The following is a 14,423-nucleotide window of genomic DNA, read 5'->3' as shown; positions in this document are numbered from 1 at the left end:
GACCCAGCCCCAAATCCTTATCCCCACCCCCCACCTCCTCCTCCAGGAAGCCTTCTCCGACCGCTCTTTCCGCAGGGTGAATGAATCACAACGCCTTCTGGAGTCTCACGGGTACCTATTGCCTATCATGCTTTTAAAAAAAAAAAATTTTTTTTTAATGTTTCTTCATCTTTGAGAGACAGAGCGTGAGCAGGGAAGGGGCAGAGAGAGGGAGACACAGAATCTGAAGCAGGCTCCAGGCTCCTAGCTGTCAGCACAGAGCCCGACGCGGGGCTTGAACTCACAAACCGCGAGATCATGACCTGAGCCAGAGTCAGGCGCTCAACCGATGGAGCCACCCAGGCGCCCCTATCATGCTTTTTATTTAACCAAGTTGCTTTCTCTTTATGTACTTGCCCTCTTGAGCTGCTCAAAGACTAAGAGTGTATTTTACTTATCTTTTTGCCGTACCCAAAGCCTATGACAGTGCTCGGTGGGTACTAAGCAGTAATACAATGCAAACTTTCTCCCCTCCAAGTGTTGGCACAAGGATTACTTCTGCCTGAGATCTTTTCCCTCCCTTTCCCTACCTGCGGAGCTCCCCTTCTTGGTGCACTATTTACTCCCCGGGGCCCCCCGCCCCGTTCCTGTTAGGTTTGTCCCCAGTGTCGCTGGGTGCGTATCTATGTCTCCCACCCAACCATCAGCTCTAGACCTTTCAGAGACCAGGGAAAGCACCTTTTCCTTCTGTTTTGTCCCTTCCGGCTAAGGCATGGCCATTTATCACCCACACCCCCCAGCCAGCGCTGGGAAGTCCGTGGGAGTCAGACGGAGGCGGGGGCGATGGTGTCTGTGACCTCTGTGAATACACCCTGTGCTTGGCACACAGTAGATGCTTAGAGAACATCTACTGTGTTGAACTGGCTGTTGGATGTGCTCAAAAGCAATTTTCAACACAAGCTGTGTTCTTTTCTTGCCGCTACTGATTTAACATGAGATGCAGAAAGCAGTTTCCTCTTTGTCTCTGACGGAAGCTCGCTAAGTTTCTCTCGCTCCATTTCTCTCTCCTTACCCATCTATCGTCACACTCACCTCCCCAGCCGTGTGTGAAATACTGCATGAATAAACACTACAGAGCTCCTGGCATCCCTCTTCCTTGGCCCTCTGGACTTCCGAGCCTCTCTAGGCCAGATGTGTTGCAATTACAAAAAAAAAAAAAAAAAAAAAAAGTGGGATTTGCCCATTTTCAGTTGTAGATGCCACTACGATAAATACTGTTAATGAACAGCACAGACGTCATTAATTTTGCTGTTCAGATGCATGCCTCTCCTACATAACTGTCATCCCTTCAGATTTATTTGAGTCAAACCAGCCAAAAAAGCCAGGCTTCAAAAACCAAATGGAATCCTTTTATGGAATACAGAATTCTTTTCCTAAATGAATAATCGTCTACCACTGTCTCCCAGGGTGCTTTTTTCTTTTTAAAGTTTTTTTTTTTAATTTTTATTGATTTTTGAGAGAGAGGGGGTTGGAGGGGAGGGGCAGAGACAGAGGGGGACAGAGGATCCGAAGGGGGCTCTGCGCTGAGAGCAGTGAGCTCGACGCGGGGCTCAAACCCGTGAACCACAAGATCGCGACCTGAGCCGAAGTCGGAGGCTCAACCGACTGAGCCACCCAGGCGCACCCCTCCCCCCCGGTGTGCTTTTTTTTTTTTTTAAGAAAAAAGTAAAATGGAGAGTAACCCACAGGTCATTATCGTACACAGGCTGCCAAAGAAAGCGCAGGTGCACGCACGTGTGTGCGTGCCCACGCAAGCCCGCTGGCTGGTGAAATGAGCTGCTTGTGTGCAAGGCGGTGCTGAAGGCTCCGAGGAGCGGGGCACCTACCCTCCGGGTACTTGTAGGTGTGGGTGATGTCCTGCCGCTCGTCACGGCCCACGCTCTTAGTGCTGATCTTCAGCCCCACGACCAGGGAGTGGTTGATGGACTTGTGCATGGACCCATCGTCCTGCCGGATCCAGTCCACCACGTCGGCATTGACCTCAGCAAAGACAAAAGGCGCGTCGTACTTGGTGCTCAGGTCGCCCTCCTTGATGGCACGGACCGGAACGGGCCCACAGCAGTATGTCCCTGTTTGGGGGGAGGAGGGGAGACGGTGGGCTGAGTGGGGGGAGGGGAGGCGGCGGGGAGTGGCACCCTCTCAAACCTCCCCCATTTCAACCACATGTAGCAAAGAATCCCAACACCATCCAGCCCTTTGACTCAGGGACTCCATTTCTGGGAAGGCGGCAGAGACTAAGAATGAAGAGTGGAGACTCCGGAGCCGGCCCGGCCTCTGGGGTTCAAATCTCAGCTGGTCTCTTGTTAGCTGTGTGACCTTGGGCAAGTTACTTCCCTTCCCTAAGCCCGTTTTATGTGCGGATATTTGTACCCAGCTAATGAGGATTTGCATATGCTAAATGCCATGTAAGGGTCTGATAAATAAAATAGAAGCGTGTTGCCAGGCATCCCGAGGTGATGAGGGAGCCACAGGGCAGAAGGCAGTGTGTCTGTCTTGCTTCCTGCCCGCGCAGAGACCTGTAGCCAGGGACCAACAACATTCTCGGGGAGGGCACGTTGACCGAATGAACAGGAGAGCCGGGTGTTTATCTCCGTGGGGTTTACAACTGCTTCTGACCGCTCAACACAGTTCAAGGTTGAGGGCTAGAGTCTGGGTAGCTACACTACGGTATATCCACTCGATGGAACGCAGCAATATTAATTTAAATCTAAAATCACCCAAAACTCTCTGATCGAGAAAGGCCGGCGATATAAGGAGAAGTGATGGAACCAAGACAAAAGGCCACGTGCAGCCCGAGATCTTAACGCGGGGACCAAAGGACCCCCAAAGCGCTGCAAACAGAATTCAGAGGCCCGTGAACTTGGATGGGAAAAAAATCACATCTTTATCTTCACTGAATTCTGATAACACTTCCTTCGATTGTGAAAGCAGACAAACCATCGTCTTAGATGCACTTATGACTTGTCAGCCATAAGGACCACAGATATTTCTATATCGCTTTATAGTTGTCATAGATAACTGGAAATATCACTTCTATGCATCTCTACGAGTACATAATGGAACTTACTATCTCCACCCCTAGATCTTGTTAGGTAAGGCATATATTATTCTATCATAAATTTATTTTTAAAAACCGTTGATAACTCTGTCTCGGTGTAATTGCTTTTGTTTGTGACCCTGGGTAATATATTCTATGCATTTAACAATATGCTCCTGAGAAAGGATCCATTTGGTTTCACCCGATTTTGCTGTGGCGTTCTGTCTCTCTTTCTCCCTCTTTCTTTCCCTGTCTCTGTCTCTCTCTCTCTCTCTCACACACACACATACACACGAGTATGTAATAGGAAATTACTAGAAGCTGTGTGTGAACGTGAATGATACTTCCTCTGCGGGGGAAGAGGACAAAGATGCGATTTGATTTTTTTTTTCCTTTGTGCTTTTTCATAATCTCTGTTTGCCACAACGCGTGTGAATTACATACACGGTCAACGGAGGGCTCCCACCCTCGTGCGGGCTAGTCAGGGGTCTCTGGAATCAGCCACGCGGGGGTTAGAACCGGCCAAGTGACTGTGGGGGAGTCCTCTCCAAGACTCAGTTTCCCCGCCTGGGGAAGAGGGCCACACCCACCCACCTTCGCTCTTCTCCTGGGGTGTGGGGTCGAGGGCCTGCCACCCCTCGTAGCCCGGCTGCAGGTCTGGCCTGCTCATCCATGACTCCACCCAGCAGTGGAAGTTCCTGTTGGGGAAACGGGGCGAACGTTGGCCAGGACTCAAACTCAAGACTTTCACTGTCACCTCCCACGGGCAGTCCACACTTGCCTGTCCCAAGCTGAACCCAGGGTGTCCCCGACACCCTTCTTTGCTTTTCCTCCCCTGGGCCCTAGCCAGGCGCTCGCTGCTACCCCGGAGTCACTGTCATCGCCCCCTCCCACAATCCTCCGCTTTCGGTGGCTCCTCTAGTCCAGCCGATGGGACCTCCTCACTTCTCTGCTGTCCCTTCTTTTCCAGCCCAGGCCTCATCCCTGTGCACCTGGAACACACCCCAGCCTCCTTCTGTCAGCTTCTCCGGTGTCATCTGTGTCCCTCTCCAAGTATGAAGACTTTGGTGACAACCTGTTGCACCTGTTGCCTTGGGAGGCAAGCCCAGACCCCCTAACCTGGCATTCCAGACTCCTGAAAACCCAATCCCCTGACACCTTTTCATGCACTTCATGACTTTCCCTCCTCTTGGCCTTCGCTCCCGCTGGGGCCCTACCTGGAGAGCCCTCCCCAAGTCCTGTTCCCCCTTGTCCAAATACTGTTCAACTTTGAAACCCAATTCAAATGTGACCTCCTCCGAGAAGTCTTCCCGGCTTTCCATTCCGCGGGACCCTCCCCAGTGGGCTCCACCCCTGACCCTGGGCCCCAGCTCACCAGATCATCTCGCTCTTGTCACCCTGGATCTCCCCAAACTCGTTGCGGAAGTACTCGATGAGCAGGTTGCTGTTCTGGTCGTGGGCCGAGTTATAGTTGGTCACCACTCGGGTGGGGATGCCGAGGCACCGCAGCACTAGGGTGGGAGGAGGACGTGATGGAAAGAGGGATTAGGCTCTGGAGACATCTGCCCTGCTTTGGGCCTCCACATGCCCATCTGTATCCCAGGCAGCATTGTACCCATTGTCTAGGTAGTGACAGCAGGCGTCATCCCCTCAGCTGGATGGTGGTGCCCACCTCGCCGCTCACCCCATGTCCGCTCTGACTCTTCACATCACAGCTAACAGAAGAAGACCCCAAAATGCAAGTCTGACATCAACACTCCCCTGCTAAGCCTTCGGTATCTCCCTATGGCCGCTGAGGTCAAGGCCAGACTTCGGGCTGTGGCCTTTGGCCGTACAAGGTTTGGCCCCTGACCGCCTCCTGCACACTTCCCTCCAGTCACACTTGCTGTCCCTCCGGCACTCTCTACACTCCCGCCAGCCACAGGGCATTGGCATTTGCTGTTCCCTCAGCCTGGAAGGCCACCCGCCAGGTTTAGATTGTTTCATTTGCATTCGTAGCAAGACTGGGGATTTATCATCATTCTCAATGTAAGGACACGGGAGGGATTATGTAACTAGTCCTCTGAGGGCAGCGAGGGATCTGTCTTCCTTTAGGTGCCCAGACCCAGGACAGGCCTGGCACAGACAATTTTGTCAAGTGGATGAAGTGGAGAGAGGAGAGGAGGAAGGGGGTAAGGGAAGGAGCAAGGAACCATGGAAATTCAGCGCAGGGAGCAAATAGTGAAGCAGGCAGAGGAGGGAACAAGGGTCGGGGTGGGGTGGGGGTGGGGAGCAGGGAGAGGCTTCCATTCAAGCCCCAGCTGCTGTGGGCTGCGTGAGCCGAGGCCAGTCCCCCCCCACCTCTCCGGGCCTTGTGTCCTCCTCTACGACACGGGGTTGGGGTATGCACACAGGGCCGGCAGTCACGTTGGGACACCATCGGGGAAGAAGAGGGCCCTGTGCTCATGCCCAGGCACGGTTTACAGAGGTCGTAGTGGCGGGGGAGGGGCCAGGTTGCGGTGACAGGACAGCCGCTGGCCAGGAGGGGGAAGCCGGGGGCACGATTCGTGCCTGAGCGGTGGGGTGCTCCTGACACATGGCATTTTGGGTGTCTTCTCACTCTCTCATTTTTTCTTGTGTTTTTTATGTGTTTTGTGAAAGTAACATATTCTCGGGGTGGGATAAAGGAAGTAAATATCTCTTTTAAAAAGTGAGGAAAGCCTCACTAAATGTAACCTGGGGGACTTTTGTCTTTTAGTCTTGATTGAGACCGAGTCTCTGAGATAGAGGGTGGGGGTGAGGGGGCAGGATGTGTGACCTTAGCTCTGTCACCCTTGGCCCTCCATCAAGCCGGACAAGAGCTTCTGGGACGGCCCTGGATGCCGGCCAGGAGACACGAGGGCCCCTGGGAGGGGACAGAGGAAGGACAGTGCTCATCCTCTGCCTCCAGCCTGGTTGCTTGTCCTGGGACCTGGGCAGTAGGCTCTTTGCTGCCCTTTTGGCAGAGGCTGGTGTCCCAACCCCGGACCTTGCCCCGTCACCACATCACAGGCCTCAGAATATAGACCAGACGTGGGGGGAGGCCTGTCCCTGAGGAGCACGGCGCCACCGGTGTCCAAAAGATAGTGTCCCAAGAGGTCTCACCATCAGTCTCAGGCCGCGAGGCTGCCCCAGAACCGAGGACCCCTGGTTTCAAGCCTGGCTGTGCTGCTCACCAGCTGTGTGACCTTGGGCAGCCACTTCCGGTCTCCGGGACTCCATTTCCTCCTCTACGGGGAGCTAATAAATAGCAGCTTTGGGGGAACGCTGTGGTGATTCAGAGAGACGGTGGGTGTGGGCAGTATCGTCTGCCCCGGTGCCCAGGGCGGAAGAGCACAGTGGTGCCCGTCCCTGCAAACACCCAGCCAGTCACTGTTGGCTGACTCGTGGACATTCCAAAAATGCTCCAGGATCCAGCTGAGGAATCCCACCTTCTTCCACAAACCCGAGCCTGACCTGAACCAGTGACATCTGCCCGGGTCCTAAGAGCTCTCTGTGAATTTGGTCAGTCACCATTGTGTCCCTTTTCTAGGTGAGGAAACAGGCTTGGAGACACCAGCTGTCTTGCCCAAGCCCACCCAGGACCCCTCCAGGGGCCGGAGGCAGAGCTGGGATTCCAAACAGGCAGCCCGACCCCAGGGGAGTCCCTGGGCCTCGTCCACCCCCCACCCGCCTGCAGCTCCCGGCAGAGGCCCCAGGGCCTGTGCACAAACGTAAGCCACAACCGGTTTTCCCCAGTTCTGTCACGGGCCAGGCCTGGGAGAAGGCTGCAGGGACCCAGACTCAGCCCTCGCCTTGGGGAGAGAGGCGTCGAGCGCAAGATCCACAGCTAAGCCCTCCGGAGGTCACAGCCCAGGGGAGGGAGGTGTCTGCAAGGTGAGCTTGGGGCACCCAGGACATGGCTGGTGATGTGTCTCCAGAAAACCCGTGGGCCCCTCAGAGGAAGGGGTCTGGGATTGCACAAGAAAAGGGAACGCATAGGTCCCAGGAGCTGGCAGTCACGGGTGGTGTGGCCGTGGAGAAGGGGGAGCAGGGACAGCCCAGCTGGGAGCCCGGGCCACACGGCCTCCAGACCGCTGGTGTGGAGGACAGCGCTGGGGCTCCCGGAGGCCCTTCTCTGGGCCTGGCGCCTGGTCCCGGAGTCAGAGAAGCTGGGAACCAGGACCCGCCTCTTAGATTTCCTGAGCCTAAGAAATGACAGCTGCACGGTAATTGTAGTGAGAATAATACAGCAGGAGATAAATAATTACTGTTATGCATCCGAAATCATTTCATGCACTTTGCACATGTTAACTCTTTCAATCCTCGCAGTGGCCTCAGGATAAAGGCGCTGTTGTTACGTCCCGTGTGGCAGAGCTGAGGCTCAGAGAAGGTCGTGATTGTCTGGGGACACAGCGGGTAGAGCGGAGCTGGGATCTGAATTCAGGCCATGGATCCAGCGTCTATGTTTCTAACTGGTTCAGGCTACTCATCCACTCCCATACGGACCATCATCAACCCAGAACCACCTTCAGCATTTTCTGGGCTCGAATTTTTAAGATTACTTAAAGATTCATTTTACTTCTTGGGTTTACGTTGCTTTGTCTTTCCTCGTCTGCATTTTACAAAGTGCCTTCCCTTTCTTGACATTGATATTGCTGTTATTGTCAAGCTACTAATAGCTAATATTTACTGAGAGCTGCCCTAGGCCGAATTCTCTGCTGAGCAGCTTTAGATCAACCCCCGTGGGAGACAGGTCCTTTTACCCCCATTTTACAGATGAGGACACTGAGGTTCAGAAAGAAGTCATTTGCTCAAGGTCACAGAGCAGGCGACTGTCACTGGGGATATTTAATTCGGGTGTGCTCCAAAGCCCGCATCGTCAACCCTGAGCCCACGCTGCCTCCCAAACGACATCCCTTGGTCCCAATGACCACCTGAGGGCTAGTTGTTGGACAAAGGACCGGAGAGGGGCAGCTGCTGACTCCAGGCCACACGGCACATTGGTGGTGTTGGAGGCAGAAGCAGGACCGGAACTGGGGGCTGCTGATTCCCACTGGAGAGCTCTCCCTGCCCCCCTCCCGGCGCCGGTTCCAGGCCCTCCGCCCATCCAGCGTGCAGCTCACCCGTGCAGGCCACAGCCGCGAAGACCCAGCACTGGCCATACTTGACACGCTGGCAGCCGGAGCTCTTCCAGCGCCGCAGAATGTCCACACTGCCGATCCAGAACATGGGGCTGATGCCGTCCCCATAGTTGTTGTCCCAGCGCCCCAGCAGCACGCCCTGGTCATCGTTGCAGTTGACCTACAACCAGCGGGGGCATCATCGGAGGGACTGAGCCTGGGAAGCAGGTGCTGTGAGTTCAGTGCGTGGGGAAAGGCAGGGAAGGGAGTTTAGGATGAGGGAACAGCCCATGCAAAGATACCAAGGTATGACAGGCCGGTATGTGAGAGACAGTTGGGGCCGGAGCCGCAGATGGGAGAGAGAGAAAGGGAAGGGAGGAGGTGGAGAGGGGTCGAGGTTACGAAGGTGACGCTGGAGATGTGAACTTGTCCATGGGGTGTGGCAGGAGGGTGACAAGAGGTGATCTGAGTTTTACGAAGACCCTCTCTGGCCCCTGCCCGGATTGTGTCATTCCTCCCAAACTCCGTTGCCTTGGGAATAACATCCAGCTTCCCGACCGGGGTCCATGAGGTCTGCGTGGTCTAATCCCGGCCCACGTCGGGCACCCCGCACCCCCTTGCTCACTCCACTCCGGCAGCACCAGCCTCCTTTTTGCTCCTCGAACCTGCCGAAGTTTTTCCCTCCTCAGGGCCTTGGCACAAACTGCCCCCTGCCTGGGATGTTCGTCTCCGAGTTCCTATATCAGCTGAAGGATCACCACTTAGGGAGGCCCCCACAGCTCCTCCCCGAAGTTGGACTCTGCAGTTAGACCCCCTCACACCCTCTGGCTTCCTTCAGTACGTGCGTTATCGTCTACGATTGTGCCCTCGTTCACTTGACATTTCTGTTAATGTCTCTGTTAATGACATTTCTGTCTCCTCCCACCCACCCACTAGAACGTAAGCTCCATGAACTTAGAGACCATACATGGCTTATACCCGGCTGTTTCCCCAGTGCCTAGGACACAGATGGCACTTGGTAACTATTTGCTGAATGAGTGAAGGAATGAATGAATGAATGAGTGAGTTAGGGACCACACGACATTACCCTTATTGGTGTAAATCCTGCCTTTCCAAATACACGCACTCTTAGCTGAGAGTCCCCCTACCGAGCCCAGTGTGGAGCACAGCCTCCATATCACAGGAAGGGAGGAGTCCGCTGGGGCCCATCGTGGGCCTCGACCCCGGGGCGGGCCAGCCACTCACTCACCATGCCGCTCACCACCCGGCCCACGTAGACGGGACTGCTGCGGCGGGAGCAGTCGCGGCCGGCATCCCTCAGGAACTTGGGGTTCATGTCCAGGAGCGTCAAGCAAATGTCCAGGATCCCGTCTTCAAACTGTGTTGTAGGAAACAAGAGGAGGATGAGGGAAATGAGAAGTCACCTCCTCCGGGAAGCCTGCCTTGAAGCTCTGCAGCTCTACGTCCTCTCTGGTCCACCTCTCGCACTAGGGAGGTCCAGGCTGGGTCTGCCACATCTCTGCGATGCCGGCTTTGTCTGGCCCGGGACGGGGTGGGGTGGGACAGTGACAAAGTGTGAGAAAGAGGAAGGGGATGTGCCTGCGTTCAGAGCCTGGCTAGGGGGGTCCTGGGGATTTGGAGTAGAAACTGTAGTGTCCCTGGAGCGTCCCTCTCCTCAGAGTCACCTCAGGCCCTGCCACCGCCCCTTTCCCATCTCTGCTCTGCCAAATATCCCACTTCCCCTAAGGCCTGACTCACCCTGCAGAGCTGATGAGATTCCTCTCCTGCCCCCACCCCACCCCCACACACTGCTCTGATTGGAACTGAGGTCAATTGTATATATAAATCTAGTCTTATGACTCCCGTTTCCACTGCACCCAGGATAAAATTTAGACTTTCCCTGTGAGCTGCAAGGCCCTTCACAATCCGGGCCACACCCCATCTCTGACCTCTTATCACCACTCTCACCCACACTCATGGCCCCAGGGCCTTTGCACTTACTATTTCCTTTGCTTGGAATGTTCTTCCTGCTACTCTCTGTATGGCTCACACCTTCTCATCCTCATTGTCATTATTAAAAGTAGGATCCTCCCTCCTTGTCTCATTACACCGCACCACCTAGTCTGACAAGTCCAAAGGCAACCTGGCCCCTCCTCCCCATCTCTGTGGTCTTGCCCCAAAGCAGACTTTATCTCAGGCCTCCCTCCATGCTGCAGAACAGCTTCCCTATGGCTCTGAGCCCTTTTGTGGCTCCCTAGTGCCATCAGCCTGACATTCACAACCCGGACACTGCTGACTTTTCTCTCTTCATCTCTTGGGGCTCCTTCGCACATACAGTGCTCCCCAAGGCTACAAAATTCTTCTTAAGCATGACTCTTCTGAGCTTTTGCTCAGGCACTTCCCCTTGCTTAGTAGACCGCATTTCCGCCTCCTCCAAAGCCCAGCTCAGACCTTGCCCTATTTCAGGAATCTCCCTGATCCCCACAGGCAATTTATTCACTTCCTTTCTCTAGGTCTTATCATCCCGGATTGTGATGGCTTCCCGAAGATTCACAAGGGCTGTGTCCAGTGGCTCAACACAAGCCTGGACCCAAAACAGGAACTCAGGGGATGAAAGGAAGGACTTGGCTTTGTTCTGTTGGTCAGGGTAAAATACAGAGCCCTGGGAAAGAAAAGCCAATTTACTTCTTGATGTATGTTATGTATCCCGGTCATACCACCATTTCACGTACATCTCACAGCAGGCTACAGGTTCCTGGGCAGATATGCTTACAACCATTATCCCCAATATTCAGATGGGGAAACTGAGGTCAGAGCTCCAGAGCACACAGAGAAGACTTCTCTGTGGCCCCAGGGCAGGACTCTGGAGGCCCGAATATGGAAACCCCACCTCAGGGGCTGTTGGAAAAAGTCTCAAGGTGAATCCCATGTCAGAAGGTCAACAGCCCCTAACACACCAGGAGGTTGAAGGGCCAGGAGTGGGAGGACTCTTGCTTCATGAGTTTTCTCAGCAATGTCTCAAGAACTTTCATAGGAGGCTGGATGGCAGAGGAAATAAGATGACTAGTTTGAACCACCAGCCTAGGATGACCTGCTGGAAGGTGAGGAACCACATGGAACAGGGATGAGCCATCTAGCTGAGGTCAGCCCAGCCCAGCCTAGACAGCTAGGCTCTGGTTGACCCATGAATTTGTAAGAAATAATAAATGGTTGTTGTTAAGTTGTAAACGTGTTGTTAAGTGTGTACATTTCAGGCTTGTTTGTTATTCAGCAGCAGCTGACTGAGACAACCAGTGGTTCGCAAAGTATGACCACTGGTCAGCAGCATCAGCATCATCTGCGATCTAGTTGGAAATTCGAATTCTCAGCCCGCACCCAGCCCTACTGAATCAGAAACTAAAGGTGGGGACTCAGTGATCTGTGCTTTAACACACTTTTCTGGTGATTTCTAATGTACGCTCAAGTTTGAAAACCACTGATCGAGATGATGGTTTAAAGCCTCCTCTCGGGACTTACTTAGCACATAGTGAGCATTTTTATTACTTAGTTATATGGCCTTGAATGTTCCCTTTCTCCCTCCTGGAGCACCGACCGGCCCCACAATTCCCAAAGGCTCTCCTGGTTCTTTCCCCACCTTGAATCTGGGGCTGCCATTCCCACGGTGGGTAGGGCAACCCTTTGCCGTATGATCTCGGGCTTGGCCTGGGCCCTCTCTGAGCCTCCAGCCATTTCGGGGCCCTTGAATCCCTGACAGCCTGTGGTCACATCCCCGAGACCAGCTCCCACCTCTGAAGCTTTCAGCGCCTCAGACCCAGGGCCCAGCACACAGTGGGCCTGTAGCGGTGGAAAAGGCAGCGTGCGGCCCTACCTGCCCAAAGTTCCAGGGTATGTTCTTGATGAACTTGGCCGAGCCCTGGTAGATGAAGCCATGCTGGGTGAGGATGTACTCGTGCCGCTCCTCATCCGAGTCCAGGTACACAGCATCCCCTGGGGATGGGAAAGAAGGGGCCTCAGCTCTGGGTCTGGCAAGGCACAGGGTCACCACAGATAGGGCAGCCAGGCGCCGTAACATGGAATGCAGATCTGGGAGGTGTTTTGCAAGCCAAAGCCCTCAGCCGGTGTGAGCAGGAGCGTAATTCAAGGCAGAGAGAAAGCCCACTAGGGTCACCGAGGCTCAGGGGAGTCGGGATCCTGTCCGCCTCGAGGGGGTCCGGGAGGGCCATCTGGAACAGGTGACCTCTGAATGCCGCCTTGATGAAGGACTAAGATTTAGATACTTGGAGCCTGGCGGGATGACATTCCAAGCAGAGGACCAGAGACAGCAAAGGTGCGGCTGCCAGGAAATGCCTGGAACTCAGTGGCCTGTGGCTGATGACCGCAGGAGCCGTAAAGGTCAAGTTGGCCTTTACCTTCGCCACTTCACAGGTGAAGAAGCTGAGGCTGGGGAGAGGGAATCCAGGGCCACGTCATGACTTTGGTGGGCCCTGGGCATCTTTGCTTCCGTGGGCCCCTTCCTCCATAAAAAAAAAAATTTTTAAATATACTTTATGACTGCATTGGTACAATGACAAATATATTAATATCACATGTCAAAACACATCCTCTGACCTAAACATTCATTTTTTTTTTCTCATGATTTTAAAAGAAATTAAAATATTTTGGGGGCGCCTGGGTGGCTCAGTCGGTTGAGCGTCCGACTTCAGCTCAGGTCACGATCTCACGGTCCGTGAGTTCGAGTCCCGCGTCGGGCTCTGGGCTGACCGCTCGGAGCCTGGAGCCTGTTTCGGATTCTGTGTCTCCCTCTCTCTCTGACCCTCCCCCGTTCATGCTCTGTCTCTCCCTGTCTCAAAAATAAATAAACGTTAAAAAAAAAAATATTTGTAAGGGTCCCTAAAAATATGGTGGCCCTGGCCCGGGATGCAGGGGCTCAGGCCCCTCGGGTCCCCGGGCGCTGTCTGGCCCACCCGCAAACCCCCTCTTATTGCACGGAGGAAAGCAAATGTGAAAGGGGCCGAGGATTTTTTGCCTTGTATGTCCTGCGCTGTTGGCTCCCGGGACTGCAATAAAAATAGCCTTACAGTAAATGAACTAGGCAGTGGTAAGTCAGCAGATAGGTTGGGAGAACGAAAGAGAAAGGAAAACCCAGGGTGTTTCGTCACTGTGGGGAGAGTGTCAGTACATGTCAGCTCGGCCCCACCCTGGCTCAGCAGGCAGGGACCGTGCCCTCCTCGCAGCTCTGCTGGTCAAGGTGGGGATGAGAACCCCCCCCCCCCCCCCCCCCCCCCCCCCCACCTTCCCCCCCCCCCCCCCTCGGGGATAGGAGGCTCGGGTTCCAGAGGCAGGCCCCAGAGGGATAGCAATTTTCCTATCCCACCCACACCCACACCTCCACTGAGCCCAACTTCCTGCCTCAGCATCATCAGCGCCAACTGTCCCCTCCGGGCTCCCGCCCTGGGATGTGGGTCACTTTAGTCACTGTGCTGCTTGGCTGACAGCCACCCCAATCCGCGGGGCGGGGATGGGGCGGGGCTGGAGACATCCCCAGAACTCCGCTCCCTGTTCCCTGAACTTTTTGAGACCCTGCAGTGTCGACGAGTGGGGGACACTGGCGTCTTCCTGCTCCACGGGCAGGGCTGGCGACTAGCCGTAAGCTTTGCAGATTGGTGAGATCAAAACACATCTCCAGTGCGGTCCAGAGAAGCCACTTCTGTCCCAAGGCACCATGTCATGTGGCCCCAGGGCATGTGAGCAAGGATGAGCGATCTTCCCTGTGAGGACCTCCCTGGGACGACCTCATGTCCCTGGGTGGAGGGCCAGATCAATACACTGTCCTCACTGGCAAGATGTGGAACATTCTGAGCTCTTAAGAAGAAAAAGCAGATGGATGCACACTGATGGGGAAAAATCCTCAGGATGTACGGTAGAGGGGAAAAAATGGAATAAGTTGTAGGTTGATGTATACTGTGGGATCCTTTTATGTTTAAGAGAAACCCATTAACGCAGCAATGTCTCCAGGCACATGCACTCGAATCTAAGGAGGGGAGCCACCCAAGACAGCTAATAATGGTGCTCCCCAAGGAGGAGAGTCAACAGGGGGGCCGTTTCCCTGTAATGCTTAAAGCTTATATGAAGAGGATGTTCTCCTGTCTTACTGTTATACCTAAAAATAAAAGCCGGCCGGGGCGCCTGGGTGGCGCAGTCGGTTAAGCGTCCGACTTCAGCCAGGT

General features: G+C 54.4%; 1 protein-coding gene across 1 annotated transcript in view; it reads right to left on the bottom strand.

Moving 5' to 3' along the window:
- The window catches only part of TGM2 (transglutaminase 2), a 32,005-nt gene that overhangs the window by 7,359 nt on the left and 10,223 nt on the right, over window positions 1–14,423 (bottom strand). The window contains exons 4-9 of the mRNA XM_040447083.1: window positions 12,065–12,183; window positions 9,446–9,574; window positions 8,200–8,377; window positions 4,452–4,587; window positions 3,671–3,774; window positions 1,866–2,108 (exon numbers count right to left, since the gene is read on the bottom strand). Of these exons, the coding sequence (XP_040303017.1) occupies window positions 1,866–2,108; window positions 3,671–3,774; window positions 4,452–4,587; window positions 8,200–8,377; window positions 9,446–9,574; window positions 12,065–12,183 (909 nt within the window). The remainder of the gene's footprint in view (window positions 1–1,865; window positions 2,109–3,670; window positions 3,775–4,451; window positions 4,588–8,199; window positions 8,378–9,445; window positions 9,575–12,064; window positions 12,184–14,423) is intronic.

Source organism: Herpailurus yagouaroundi, unplaced genomic scaffold (assembly GCF_014898765.1).
Source record: "Herpailurus yagouaroundi ecotype Mexico unplaced genomic scaffold, PumYag 196, whole genome shotgun sequence".
Lineage (NCBI taxonomy): Eukaryota > Metazoa > Chordata > Mammalia > Carnivora > Felidae > Herpailurus > Herpailurus yagouaroundi.
This window is presented reverse-complemented; position numbering and strand designations above follow the sequence as displayed.